At 40.7% G+C, this 15,454-nt stretch overlaps 1 protein-coding gene across 5 annotated transcripts in view; it reads right to left on the bottom strand.

Moving 5' to 3' along the window:
* Positions 1–10,621, bottom strand: part of LOC122559625 (protein mono-ADP-ribosyltransferase PARP12-like) — a 51,704-nt gene extending 41,083 nt beyond the window's left edge. For 4 of the 5 annotated variants that reach the window (XM_043709421.2, XM_043709422.2, XM_087997264.1 and 1 more), the window contains exons 1-3: positions 9,871–10,615; positions 4,225–4,360; positions 899–1,157 (exon numbers count right to left, since the gene is read on the bottom strand). In XM_043709421.2, coding sequence (XP_043565356.2) covers positions 899–1,157; positions 4,225–4,360; positions 9,871–10,196 — 721 coding nt within the window. In that variant the 5' untranslated portion in view covers positions 10,197–10,615. Of the gene's footprint in view, positions 1–898; positions 1,158–4,224; positions 4,361–9,870 lie in introns of all 5 variants that reach the window. The other variant, XR_006314484.2, reaches the window with a different exon arrangement.
* Between the last annotated feature and the right edge of the window lie 4,833 nt (positions 10,622–15,454).

Below are 15,454 nucleotides of genomic sequence, written 5' to 3'. Positions count from 1 at the left end.
AATGTCACACCTGTACAGAGTCAGGAAAACTCTCAAACAGAAAGACTAAACAGGAAGCGATGAGAGGTGGACTTGCCAAACCATTCTCAGCTGAACTCCATCTCCTCCATGTTTGTGTCTTATCCTCTCAGGGATAAACAAAAAGTGGGGTTTAAAGTGAGTTTCAACCCTGATCTGTGTCTTAGTAACTGGACATCCAAGTGCATGGATTAGTGCGCTATGAGAATCAAAGCTTTGAAAATCAAAGCTTTTAAGTATCCCTGCACCACCGCTAAAGTAAAATAAAATATATTCACTCACTCTGATTGCTACCAGCCAGCCACTGTGAAAAGGAACCAGGATAACGGAATTTCATTCAAGTCCAAGAATCTTGAAATGGATCATTTAACTAACAACATCAATGTTACTGGTAGCATTCTCTGTATCAACCACAATATTTAATGCTCTACTCTTTACAAATGACTCAGAGTCCGACCTATAATTTTATTTTTTAGTTGTTACCTTTTTTTTAACTCACTTGTTATTACTAATCTGTGTATACTTGTGATGCATTGTTATTACTTCCCATGTGTAATACCTAATACACTCAGCCTTTGTTACAGGTCATAATACTATAATGCAGGATTACCTAAAGTCTATCTATCCTACATTTACCAGGCAGTTCAACTGTAGGGAAGACTATATTCTAGTTCAATCGTGCTGTCAAACACTTCCCACATTTTCACAATCAGCAGCAGAGAATTCAGAGCCAGTTAGAGCATGTCCAATTCCACCCTGTCTGAAATTAGTTAAATCAGTTTGAATTTGGCATCATCTGTGTTTGGAGCACTGTTATGATTGTATATAGAGCCAATATAAATTTCAAAAGATTAGAAAAAAATTAGGATTGTAGTCTCACCAGCTGGAGTGAGTGCTTCTTTAATGTGGCTCCTGTTCTGATATATCAGTAGCAGGTTTCTCATAACATTTTCATCCAGACTAAATTTCTTGAGAAAGGCACTGTTGTCACGGACACTGTGGGAACGGCGACACTCAGCCCCATACTTACAATTTCTGGAAATGAAGTATGAGCAAATATGGAGCTTATTACAGGTGTGTTTATGTGAACAGCCTCCAAATGGAGATTCCCCATTTCCTCTGTTGTAATGCAGGCAGACCTAGAAAAGGAGTGATTTCAAATTCAATGTTCAAAGTAAACTGAAACAAAGGAAAATAATATGTCTTCTGAGGACTTCTTTTGTACCACTCAACTGAGGAAAATTATTGCAAGTGAAGTGAAAATCTTTAAATTATAGGCTACTTACACCATGCAATATCAATTGAATAGCATAAATGTGATACAGGATAAAGCTCTTGTAAACTCTATCCCACTGTGAAGTATTTTGTTTGTTACTAAGCCATACAAACAACAGAGGGTCCTAGTTTTATTCCTTGCGCAAATGATTGTTGTACTGTGCTGATATTTTTAACATGCAGCAATTGATTTCTGTTTTAGGTCTACAATGTTGCCCATACTGCATACACACACTCATTGGGCAAGTTGCACTGGATGCCATTACACGTTGATCAAAGCAAAACACAAAATTAGCCAATGTCTAATGCTGCTTTGAGTTTTGTGATGCCATCTTTAGCTTTAATATTTCAATTAGTAACCTCTCTTAACTTCACACTGTGGTTCGCCAGCAGGAGGAAACATACTTCCCCAACACAACCATTTAAATACCACTTTTAGATTTCTACTGACCGCTGAGGTGGCAGTGTATGGTTGTACTCACTGCTAATTAAAATTTCTGCATTCTCCAGAGAGTATGTAAAACTTGTTAAGGCCAGAGTTTTCACTTCAAAGATTCTGTTTTGACCTCTTGCTCCCAGTTATGTCTGCAGCATTTGGCATGTCTCTTGCACATAAGTGGAGACTAAGCAGAATAGAGGAAGACATACAATTCAAAGAAGAGAGGAAGAACAGCCTACAGTAGGACATATCCACTGAGGGTCTTAATTCACCAAATTCAAACTTAGTAAAGATCTATCATATCTGTTTCACTGAAGTCTGCCACCTTATATCTGAGTGGCAGCTGTCAAACCTCAGAGCCAAGTGAAGTCAGCATTGCCTGGTCGTGATGTTTTTATATCAGGCCCTCTCCACGTTGGAGCAGGCAATATATGCAATATCTGACACTGTCATTCCCTGCTGTATTAGGGAGATCACTCATCCATCTATGGAAATGGCAACACAGTCAATGTCATCTGTTCAATAGAACATTGGCTGGGCAGGCCACTGGGCAAATGAAGTCATGATTCAAGCTCCTCAACTGATTGTATGGCAGCTCTGATACCCTTCCGCAAGGATTCCAGTTGTTTTCCTGATCTGTGCAATCTCCAACAAGGAGTGGACCCTTTTTATTCATACATAAGATGTGGATGCCAATATTTACCACTCATCCTAATTGCCCTTGCAAAATTGATGGTGATCTGGCTTCCTGAACCACTGCAGCCTATTTGGGGTAGATACATGCAAGTCATGTAAGGAAGGGAGTTTCAGGATTTGTTCCAGGGAGAGGAAAGGAAGGGCTTTATTCTTCCCATGTGGAATGGTGTGAAGTTTGGAAGGGAACCTGAAGGTGGTGGTGCTCTATGCATCAGATCATGATTAAGTCCTGTCTGATCTTGCCATTCTAGGGGAAATCATCCAATATTCGATTTTTTTGTGGGAATCAAGGTCTTAATGTTACTGCTCTGATTCTGATCCATATTCCCTTCCAGAGAGTCATGATTCTGGCTAATGAGTGATTTCTTAGAATTCAAATCATATTTGATCCCAAGTCTCATGAACCTACAAACATATGTAATAAGATCACAAGAAAACCATTTGGCCACTTAAAGCCTTCTCTGTCATTCAATAAGAACATGCTGATCTGTTTGTGTTTCTAATCCTACATTCTAATCTCTCCTCAATAACCATCGATTCCCTTGCCGAACTGAATCCACCTACTTCTACTTTAAAAATACTTAACGACTTTGCTTCCACCACTATCTAATGCTTCAAAGTTGCTCAACACTCTGCAAGAAACAAAATTTCAATTCTGGCTGAAAGGGTGCACTTTGAAGCAGTGAACTCTAGTTTTGGACTCATCCACAACAGGAAATATCCTTTTCACTTCCAACTTCTCAAGACCACTTCAATCAAGGTACACTTTAGTCTGTGAAATTCAAATTCAAACAAGTCCAGCCTGTACAACCAATCTTCATAGGACTACCTAATTATTCAAAGTATAAACCTAGTAAATGTTTTCTGAACTGAATCCAATGCATTTACATTCTTCCTTAAATAAAGAGACCAAAACTGCACACAGCCTTCAGCATATGGTCTCATCAAATCTGTGTATAAATGAATTATAACATCTTTACTTTGATGTTCAATGAGACACATAATAAAGAATTGCAATAAAAAATAACTAATTATATCTCACTAGCTTTTTTTTATTACATGTTGCACCTGCAAATTAATTTTTCATGAATCATGCATCAAAATACTTAAATTGCTTTGCACATTGGAATTCTGCAATTATTCTCCATTTATGTTTTTTTCTGCTTCTTGCCACATAATACTTCATCTGTCTGACTTCTGCCTTTCACTCACCTATCTTGGTGCTATCTGTGAATTTAATTGCCATGTTTTGTTCCTATCGTTAAGTTATTGACACAAATTGTAAAAGGTGGAGTCCCATCACAGGCACCAACGGGATGCCATTCTTCAAATCCCACTGATCAAAGACCCTCTACATGTACTCTGTTTTCTGTTTGCCAGCAATATATGTATTCATGCTAGTATCTTATCCCCTACACCTTGAGCTTTTAACTATTTTGTTGTCAGTGGTGAGACCAACGAACAGTACTCACAGCAATTCAGGAACTGGAAAATTCAACAATACTTCATCTCATAGCCCTTCCAAAATTGTAAATCACAAAGCTATGTTGATTACTTTCATGTAGCTGACTGCATTATTTGATTTGAATGCCAGTTTTACATATTCTCCCCACCTCCAGCACCGTTTTCTCTCATAATAGGCAGGAAGAAATTAATTAAAATTTCTATCAAAGTTTGCATTCAAACTTTTTTTTGTATGAACATATGCAGCAAATGTTGGGATCTTGCTTTACCTTCTACTGAATTGCTCCATTGACAAAGGACAGGAAGTGTTGCAACAAGTTTAGGATACACACCTCAGGCAGCAAAGATGGGTCATTTTGAAGCAAGAGGAAAGGCAGTTCTTTCATGTCCAGATCCTGAAGCTGGTTAAAGCGAATGATTTTCCAGTTGTGTAAACTATGGATATCATGGGAGTATTTGCAAGCATCACTGAAAGGAATAAATGATAACTATTTCAGAGAAAAAGCTTATAATGTATTTTCACAGCATTCCCTTAGCAAGAGACTAAACTTAACGTTTCCTACCAATATGAATTCTTCTGAAACTAAAACAATGTGTGTTTGCCCTCTTCTTAGAATTTAGTTCATGTAGATTATCCCTTATGGATTTCCTGCAGTTTTTTTTTTCACAGTTGTACCAAGCAGCCTGTCTCAAAATGTGGAGAATATAAAATATGATGACCAATCTCACAAATCTACACCATTACTAAAACTGCCTATTCCCATTTCCTAACATCACCAATTACAGTCACATGAGCTGGCTGGACTTAGAAGGGCTTTTGCCCGAAACGTCGATTTTGCTGCTTGTCGGATGCTGCCTGAATTGCTGTGCTCTTCCAGCACCACTGATCCAGAATCTGGTTTCCAGCATCTGCAGTCATTGTTTTTACCTTAGTGACATTGCAACTCCCCTATACCTGTTGATTCCTGCCACAGGCCTCTATTGCTGGTCACTTGCTCAGCATGTTCTACCAAACTGAATAAAGCAGCAATACAATGATGTGACGCCCCACATTAGAGTATTGTCCAATTTTCCAAAATGGCAAAAAATAGACAGAACTATATCATGGATTCTGAAGGACTGGGTCTCAATCACATGAGATACAGCCTTTGTGGGATTGAAAATGTCTTACAGTCACTCGTGAAACTAGGAAGATCAATGGAGATGTCACTGGAAGAGTGCTCCAGTGTCAACTTCAGTTCTGTGATGCAGCTATTTATATTGTCTGTGCCTCACTAGCTGTCATTCTTGGCAAAACGTTTTCGCACAGTTGCAAATGATTCAATGAATGATTCATGCTCAGAGAGTTGACTGCTTTGATTATTAGAAACTATATTATTCAGCACAGCTTTATATCGTACTTAAAGACAGTCTGGCATTACGTTGAAGTCAAGTCCATTCTGATCTTGTTCTGTCATTCCAACCCATTCTCAATTGTGTGCTCCACCCAACACTTTCTGCTCTAATTCCAGTTCGATGTCTGATTGCTCTGGACTGGATATTCTGATGCTTTCTGCAGCTGAAGTGAACTGAACAATGTGATGTGAGGTGACTGTGAATCACAGTCTCAAACCCTGTAGTAAAAATGCACGCAAAACAGCTGAGACAGCATGCTACAGCCAGAAATAAGAGACCACGCAAAGAATCAGATCAGAAGTAAAACACTGCGCATGTTAGAAATGCAGAAAAAGCTCAGAAAACTGGACATTATCTGGAGATGAGGAAACAGAGTTAACATCTCAGATTGATCATCAGAACTGATGTGATCAAAATTGCATGGTCCTCCCTTATCCTGAGCAAATGGTGGTATAAATTAAACAATGAAATGATCCATGAACTTTGATTCTCTCAATTTTGGCAAAATGTAGTACATGACAACAAGACTAAAATGAATTATCTGAGTCACCTTCAGCCAAAAGTGCCAAATGGATGTTTTATCTCAACTTCCTCCTGAGGTTCACAGCACCTGAAATACAGGTTTTTGGCCATTTCAATTCATTCAAATTGATTTCAAAGAATGACTGACTGTGCTGAATGCAACAAAGACTTTCAACAACCACCCAGTTATAGTTCTTAAAATGTGTGCCCCAGAACTGGCCATAACATTAGCCAAACTATTCCAAAAATGCTACAACACTGGCATCTATCTGGTAAAATGGAAAATTGCCCCCGGTATGCCCTGTCACCAAAAGCTGGACAAATCCAAACTGGACAACTACTGCGCAACTAGTCTACCTTCAGTCATGGGCAAAGCAAAGGAATGATTGCATTAAGTAGGACTTACTCAGCAATAACCGATCAAGTCTAATGAAACTTCATGGTATATTACATTTTGAAACCTCGGTACTAAATTGGGAAAATGATGTATAGTTTTATGGTTGGATTGTATTTCTATATTGTGTGTAATAAGAAGGGAACACATAGCCCTAGTCTCTTTTTTAAATTCTATGAGTGATGTCAACTTGATTGGATATTTGTTGACACGTGCATTTTCAAAGAGGGTTTAAAATCTTAGAACAGAGCTTGAGATGAATAGTTCAGTGCTTTAGAAACAAGGCATAGAAAAAAAATTTGGTTGCATAGTAACAGGGATGCTGTATCACTGAAAGGCAGAACTACCTAGTAGGTCCCAGTGTTCACAAGTTCAGTCAGACCAAAAAGTTAAATGCTGTTAGTACAGCAGTCTCCAAAACCATCAGGGCTGGCAAAAAGTCTTGAATAGGTTAGAAAAAAACTAGAAACATAAATCTGCTGGAAGTTGAATGTGCTATGTGTTTAGTCTGAAAATGTTCAGAAGTCAGAAGAAATCTCCATAAAGTAATTACAGCTGTTCTGAGAGAAAAGGATTAATAAAATAAAATTAATTGACCGTTTGCTGAGCTTTGAGTCAATAAAACGTGATTTAGGGAAAAAGTATTGAACTTTTATTTCCAATATCTTAATAAGAAAGTTTCAAATAGTTCATGTATAGTGTAACATTGGGCCAAATGTTCCAAGGAATGGTAATCATAGGCAGATGATAACCCCAAACCCTCTTTTTAACATGGCAAAAGAGCCCCACATGCTGATCAGCTTCCTTCAGAAATATGAAGCTGTACTTCCATTCTGACATGTTCCCTGTATCGCAGAACTGTGGAGGGGAAGGCAAACGACATTCCCTTTATCACAACACTCAGTTACCATATTCTGTGTCAAAACGTGTGACAGTAGAAAAGCACAGCTGGTCAGGCAGCATCCAAGAAGTAGGACAGTCAATATTTTGGGCATACACCCTTCATCAGGAATGTGAGGGGTAGGGGTCTGAGAGATAAATAGGATGATGGGATCGGGCTGGGGGAACGTAGCTGGGAAGGCAATAGGTGCTTGCAGGTGGAGGGTGATGGTAATAGGTGAGGGGACAGTGAAATGTATAGGTGGGAAGGAAATCGTACAGTTGAGACAGGTCAAGAGGGTGGTGCCAAGTTGGAGGGTTGGATCTGGGATGAGGTGAGGGAAGGGGAGATTTGGAAACTAGTGAAGTTGACGGTGATGCCATGTGGTTGAAGAGTCCCAAAGTGGAAGATGAGGCATTCTTCGTCCAGATGTCAGCTAGCTTGAATTTGGCGATGAAGGAGACCCAGGACTTGCATGTCCTTGGCTCAGTGGGAAGGAGAGTTAAAGTGGTTGGCCACAGGGTGGTGAAGCTGTTGGGTGCATGTGTCCCAGAGGTGTTCCCTGCAACACTCCATTTTCAATGCAGGCAGCTAGAAACTGACTACACTTGTTTTAAATGTTATTTTGACCTAGGAAACAGTCATGAAAAAACACTGCAGAGTGCAGCCTCAAAAAATTATTCATCCGGAGGCTTTGGTGATGATAGTGTGAGGAGTGATCTCTTCTATTCAAAAGGAGTTGTAGTAAAAGTTGTGGGCTATCTCTTATCATTTTTAGAGTTCAGATTTCAAGTTAGTGCATATAAGTCTTGATTATTTTTGTGAAAGGTTTAAAAAGAAACAAATTAGTGAGTTATTTCCAGAACAATGATCTAATTCAGTATATGTCAGTGAGCAGGTGACGGCAAAATCCCTGCAGCATTAAGGGAAGATTGTTGATACTCTTGAGGATTGCAGCAGGGAATGTAAACATTGAAAGGAATTAGTTTTGGATTTAGAATAAGAAAAGTTTGGTTATAGTTTAGAAAAACCTAGAGATTGAGAGTTTTTAGGAATTTTGGAGGAGAACAGACTAGGGTCAGAAACAAATATCGATTCTCTCGCAAAGGTGTGTAACTCCAGTGAAGGCTCAGTTATTTTGAGGCAAAAGCTTAGTTGGGGGAACTTCTAAACCAGATGTATTTCAATAGAAATGTGCCGATGATTAAAAAACTGTATCATGACCATAGGTCAGAACCCTGAAGTATTATGCACATTTTAAATTCTATCTCCAAAGTGTATGTGTTAAAAGGGATTATTACAGCCAAAAATGGCTATGGAAATAAATTACATAGCATTTGTAGAGCAAGAGAGAAAGAAAGAGAGAGAGAGAGACCCACTCTTTATGAGAATTTCACTCATAAAGTTGAAAATGGAACACCAAATGACAACTCTTCAAAGCAGGAGGAGACAAATCAAAGCAGACCAGACCAGGATCTCTTGTGGCTACAAAGGGTAAAAAAGGCACAACAGCCTGGGGACTATATCCCAAACTGCAGACAGATTTTGTGTTATTCCTCTGAAGAATACACAAATGCAATGGTAAAAAAGCCAGTTTCAACTATAATGGTGTGTCCACATGGGTCTTGCAGACTAAGATACTTCAGTGTATTAGCCTGAGTTTCAGCATTAGCATACTGTGGTGATTACTGTCAAAAGCTGTACCTCAGCTACTCAACGCTGCAGGTAAAGGTATTCTCCCACTCAGAGTGCCAGAGGTCAGCTAGCTACTGAGTGAGACAACATGAACCGGGACAACAAAAGGATTAACATTATAAATGGGCATGAAATTCTTGTGTTGCTACCATTGTCCATTTATCATGAATTAAATGTTTAAAAATGCTCTTTTCCAATTCAAATGGCACAACTGTTACATCTGGAGAGCTTCTGAAAATTAAGACTAGTATTTCTGCAAATGCCTTGCCTAATTCGTTAACGATCGACAGTGAAAAACATCCCATGGCTTGTCTATTTTGTTGTCCACAATGCCACTCAGACTTATCTTCAATCTGTTTAAGTACTAGTGGCAGAAATGTTCATAATGTAAATATAACTACCAGTTACATTTAGACTCTCAGTAAATTATTGTGCTACTGTTAGATAGTATAATCTGAATACCACCAATTCTGACATTAGATTTTGGTGCGTCGTCAGTTAGTTACTATTACTTGCAATGGAATCAAAATACCTTTGCTTTCCCTTTTTGCCTGCTCACCGGTGCTTTCCCCTGTTTTAGAACTTCTTGAAAGCAGCTATTGGACCAAACGCACAAAGATAATAAACTGCTGAGAACATTAACGGAAATTGTATGATCTGAATGTCGCAAACGAAACCATAATAGGCTGCCTCCAATCCGTGTTACAACCCTATTCCCTAGACATCCTTACTGAATTGGCCCCCGTGCTTCTAGTGGGGAGACCAAAGCAGCACCAGAACTACTTTATGTGGAGGTATCTGCAAATACGGAAGAGGCTACACCCTTCCATGGCTGAAGGTGCTTTCCCCCACCATCCCAATGCATTTTTATTACTGAGTACAATCTTAGACTTTATTTCAGAAACACCAACAGAAAGCGAAGAACAAACTTTTTTTTAACAATGGTAATACGGTATGACAAAGTAAGATATTCTTCCATAAATATTGTTTAAAGTTTGCCTTTGCCACTAGCTTTCCATTATCTCAGTTACTAACAGTATCTCACATTGACTTAATAGCTATTTAGTCTTTGACGATTTGTCTATACATTACCTTTCTCCTGAGTATTTGCAATGGCCCAGAATAAAAAATCTGCACAGGTGAAGTTGGCCACAGTCTTGACATTTCTTGTTCGGGTAGTCCTTACAGAGCCGGACAACGGTAGTGGCTATGATTCGACTGTCCGACGCTAGCTCAGACTCTCCCCCAGTTCCTTGGACAATGGTAAAACGCTGGCAGCCTTTCAATGTCATAGTTAGATGCACGTCAGATACTGCTTCACTTTTGGAGAGAATTCTGCGGAGCTGCTCATGAAGCAGTGATCCATTATTGGAACACAGGATCTTGACGATTTTCTGTTGGAGTGTTGACAGCGACATTTCTGCCCGTCGTTTTCTTGCTGAATGACTGTGACAAAATCTTTCTCAATATGTGAGTTGGAAACCTGGAAAATGAAAGTGAAACTTCAGCGACGTAAATCCCTCTCCAGAACGAAATGGCATGATTAATTAAGTGGAACTAGTGTTGCAATCACCACAAAAGATAGAGAGAGTTAAGAGTTTTGAAATTTCTTTCATCCTTTAAAAAGATAGACTGAAGCCGTGAGGTGTTTCTGTGGTACCATAAACCTTTTCATTTCTTGCCCAAATTAACATACTCCGTGGACGGAGTACAACCGAAACATTTCCGGCTAAAACACAGATAATAAAAACTCTAACACATGACCACGATCGGGTGTCAATAACGTTCTATCCAGAGCAGATGCATACTCAGAGAACATGAATAAAGGAGGCATGTTGGCTGTGTTAGAAAGGTGGCTACATTACAAAAATACTTCATTGGCGAAGGTTGTGAAGGGCGCTACATAAAAGCGTGGTTTTTTTTTTAAACTCAAAATAGGATTTCTCCGGACTGTGAATACCAGTCTCAGGTATGCGACTTTAGAAGTGTTTTATACACATATCACAAAGAATAAGAAAAAGATCGAGATAGCAGGAAACCTTCCAGAAGGAGAAATACAGATTTGATCGTTCTTCTTTAAGTATCCCCCCCCCCCCCATTTCAAAGCTCTGTTGCTTGTTGTCAAAAAGTGTGGTGCCTGAAAAGCACAGCCGGTCAGGTAGCATCCGAGGAGCAGGATAGTCCATGTTTCGAGCGTAAGGTCTTCAGCAGCAATGTCAGTATCTGCAGTTCTCACTTTCTCCTCTGTTGCTTGTGTCAGGTATTGTTGTGGAGAAAATGTAGAGAACCACCGAGTTCTTCAAAAAATAGGTCTTTTATTTGCAAACAAAAATCCGTGACACTGAAAAAGCAGATTCGCGAATGCCCATTAACCTCAGGGTCCGTGGATTTTTTTTTAATCATGTTTCTGTTAGCTTATCAGCATGCCCAACTACATTAATCAAAGTACCTCACTCTAGCTACACAATAACCCAGTGATGTTAGTTCCCATTATCTCTTTAGTTGTACATTCTACTTAATGTTATTCTAATGTCACCGTTAGATATTTATTGCTAACTCTGCCACAGTGATCTTTCCATTTCAGACTAACCTGTCATGATAGATATTTAGCTATTCCATCTGTTACAATAGTCTCCTGTCTCAAGCTGACTCTACTATTAATTAGATACTTTAATGTCATGTCCCAAATATTTATTGCCCCAACCCTGTCATAATAACTCTTAACAGAGAAACTTGCTTTATTAGTTGTGTTATCTTATCTCGCCATAGTGATCTTTCAGCCTTAACCTTACTCTGCTAATTGGTGTAAGAATGTTCCACTCTGGTTATCCCATCCTGCCTTCCACAGAACATAGGTTGCCAGTGGTCTCATGCTTTAACCCTTCCCATGCTTTCATGTTCTTTATTTTCCATAGTATATCGCTTGCTAAGGTTCATGCTAGTTGAATGTAAGGTTCTCCAGAGTGCTTCTTCCGTTGTGGGATAAGAATAAACAAGTTTTTTTTAGCAATGGTGAACAAAGAAATCTGATCAGGTTACTGATCTAGTTTGTGGATGTTGGCTAAAACTTTCCTCCCTGTTGGTTTCTTTTTCCCTCTCTACCTTGCGATATCCAAGCACAGGATTTGAATATCACCTTGACCAAGGAGAAGATGCTGGGGAAGCTGAAAGGTCTGAACATGAATGTCACCTGGACCAGATGGACTACACCCCAGACTTCTGAAGGAGATAACTGAGAATGTAGAGGCATTGATGGTGATCTTTCATGAATCACTGAAGTCAGGGAGCGTCCCAGAGGACTGGAAAATGGCTACTGGAACACCCCTGTTTAAGAGGGGTGGGAGGCAGAAGACAGTAAGCTATAGGCTGGTTAACCTGACCTTGATAATAATCAGTCTGACCCAACATTGGGACACAAATAGACTTTAACCTCATGCCTTTAATGCATTATCTGTGTGGAGGTTTTGTCAAAGCTATCTTGAGAATGTAACTTTAAAAAGTTCTGGGATTTACAAATGAAGGAACCAAAACTAACATGATCATTCTAAAAGATGAAAGACTTAAGCTAAATTTGTTTAATATTACATTCCATGACACTGCAATCCTGTTGCTATAAATTCTGTGTCATATGATTCTGCTCCACTACCACCTGATAAAGGAGCAGCACTACGAAAGTCAGTGCCTCCAAGTAAACCTGTTGGACTGTAACCTCATGTTGTGTGATTTTTAACTTTGTGCACTCCAGTCCAACATCAGCACCTCCAAATCGTAAACATTTAGACTCCATTATTAAGGATGAGATTGCGGAATACTTGGAAGTGTATATAAAATAGGGCTGAGTCAGCATGGTTTCATCAAGCAGAGGTCACGCCTGACAAATCTGTTAGAATTCTTTGAAGAGGCAATGAGGAAGTTGAATAAAGAAGAGCCAGTGAAATTTGGAACTCCAAAAGGCCTTTGAAAGATGCTGTATAGAAGGCTACTAAATAAGATAAAAACCCTTGATGTTAGGGGTAAGGTACTGTATGGAGAGGGGATTGGCTGACTGGCAAAATAGCAGAGAGTGGGGATAAAAGTTATTTTTCAGGAGATCAGCCGTTGACTAGAGGAGTTGCACAGAGACCAGTGTTGAGATCACAACTGTTCACATTATACATTAATGATCTGGAAAAAAGGAACTGAGGGCATTGTTGCTAAGTTTGCAGATGACACAAAGTGAGGTGAAAGGACAGATTGCGTTCAGGAAGCAGGGAGGCTGCAGAAGGACTTGGATAGGTTAGGAGAGTGGGCAGATGGAATGTGGGAAAATGTGAGGTTACGTGCTTTGGTCAAAAGAATAGAGGCTTAGGCTATTTTGAAAATCTGAAGCACAAATGGACTTAGGAGTCATTGTTCAGGATTCTTTTATTGTTAACATGCAGATTCAGTTGTTGGTTAGGAAGGCAAATGCAATGTTAGCATTCATTTTGAGAGGGGTACAACACAAAAATATAAATGTACTGCTGAGGCTGTGGAAGGCTTTGGTCAGACACATTTGGAATATTGTGAGCAGTTATGGACCCAAGAATGATGGAAGGATGTGCCTTGGAAAGGTCCAGAGGAGGTTTAAAAGAATGACCCCAGGCATGAAAGGTTTGTCATATGAGATGCAGTTGAGGACTCTGAATCTGTACTTGATGCAGTTTAGAAGGATGAGGGAGATCTGATTGAAGCTTATCGAATATTGAGAGGCCTAGATAGAGAGATATAGAGAAGATGCTTCCTTTAGTAGGAGACTGAACTGTGGAGGAATCCTTTCAGCCAGAGAGTGGTTAATCTGCCACTGCCACAGAAGGCTGTGGGGGCCAAGTTATTGACTGCACTTAAGACAGAGATAGATCGGTTTAGTAAGGGATCAAGGGTTACTGGGAGAAGGTAGGAGAATGGGATTAAGAAACATGTCAGCCATGATCAAATGATGAAGCAGAATTCTTGGGCCGAGTGGCCCAATTCTGCTCATATAACTTATGGTCTTATGGAGGGTGTAGGGTCGCGTATGGCGTTGGTGGTGGTAAGTGCCTCCATTCTCTAGAAGGATCCAAATGTGTATGAAAGTAATCTGGGCCCATTTCAACATCACTTGAAGTGAATGTCAGTCCAATACACTGCAAAGAACTGAAGGAATTTTAAAATTATAAGTCTTTATCACATAGTGTTATAGAGGTGTACATTATGGAAACAGACCCTTCGGTCCAACTCGCCCATTCCGACCAGATATCCTAAACTAATCTAGTCCCATTTGCCAGCACTTGACCCATATCCCTCTAAACCCTTCCTATTTAGAAACATTTATATGATCATTCCTCAGCCTTCGATGCCACTCCCTATACCTCAAACCCTCCAACCCTGACAACATCCTTGTAAATCTTTTCTGAACACTTTCATGTTTCACAACATCATTCAGAGAGGAGGGAGACCAGAATTGCACACAATATTCCAAAAGTGTGTTAACCAATGTCCTGTACAGCCACAACATGACTTCCCAACTCCTGTACTCAATACTCTGACCAAGAAAGGAATGCAAACTAAACACCTTCTTACTATCCTACCTACCTGCGTATCCACTTTCAATGAACTACAAACTAGTTTGCAAGTGGGGCTGATCAGGAAAATAGTTCAGTTTCCTTGTTGAGTCAGTGCAAATGTCACTGTGGTGGTCTGGGAACACAGTTTATCCTAATGGATTGGACATAGAGTTCACCCTGGTGGAGAGCACAATGTGGTTACATTGATGAAGTGGACACAGGGATTACCCTGGCACAATCGGCAAAGTATGAACCCTGGTGATGGGGGAGCAGAGTTCACCTTGGAGGAGGGTATGCAGAGATAGCACTGGTGGAGTGGACACAGTGGTCACCCTGGTTGAGGGGGTGCAGTGGTCACCCTGATGGAAGGGGTGCAGTGGTCACTCTGGTGGAAGGGGTGTAGTGGTCACCCTGGTGGAAGGGGTGCAGTGGTCACTCTGGTGGAAGGGGTGCAGTGGTCCTTCTGCTGGAGAGGGTGCAGTGGTCCTTCTGGTGGAGGGGATGCAGAGATAGCACTGGTGGAATAGACATAGTGGACACCCGGGTGGAGGGGGTGCAGTGGTCACGGTGGTGGAAGGGAGGTGCAGTGATCATTCTGGCAGAGGGGGTGCAGTGGTCACTTCGTTGGAGGGTGTTATCGTGATCACCCCGGTGGAAGGGGTACAGACTTCACTCTGGTGGAGGGGGTTTAGTGGTCACTCTGGTGGAGGGGGTGCAGTGGTCACTCTGGTGGAGGGGGTGCAGTGGTCATTCTGGTGGAGAGGGTGTAGTGGTCACTTTGGTGGAGGGAGTGCAGAGGTCATTCTGGTTGAGGGGGTGCAGTAGTCATTCTGGTGGAGGGGGTGTAGTGGTCACTTTGGTGGAAGGGGTGCAGTGGTCACTCTGGTGGAGGGGGTGCAGTGGTCACTCTGGTGGAGGGGGTGCAGTGGTCATTCTGGTTGAGGAGGTGCAGTAGTCATTCTGGTGGAGGGGGTGTAGTGGTCATTCTGGTGCAGAAGGTGCAGTGGTCACCCTGGTGGAGCGGGTGCAGTGGTCACTCTGGTGGAAGGAGTGTAGTGGCCATTCTGGTGGAGAGGATGCAGTGGTCACTTTGGTGGAAGGCATGTAGTGGT

This window comes from Chiloscyllium plagiosum, unplaced genomic scaffold (assembly GCF_037043375.1).
Source record: "Chiloscyllium plagiosum isolate Xiang-an unplaced genomic scaffold, Cpla_swu_hap1 HiC_scaffold_19, whole genome shotgun sequence".
Taxonomy (NCBI): Eukaryota; Metazoa; Chordata; class Chondrichthyes; order Orectolobiformes; family Hemiscylliidae; genus Chiloscyllium; species Chiloscyllium plagiosum.
Note: the sequence above shows the minus strand (reverse complement) of the source record. Positions and strands in the feature narration are given on the sequence as shown.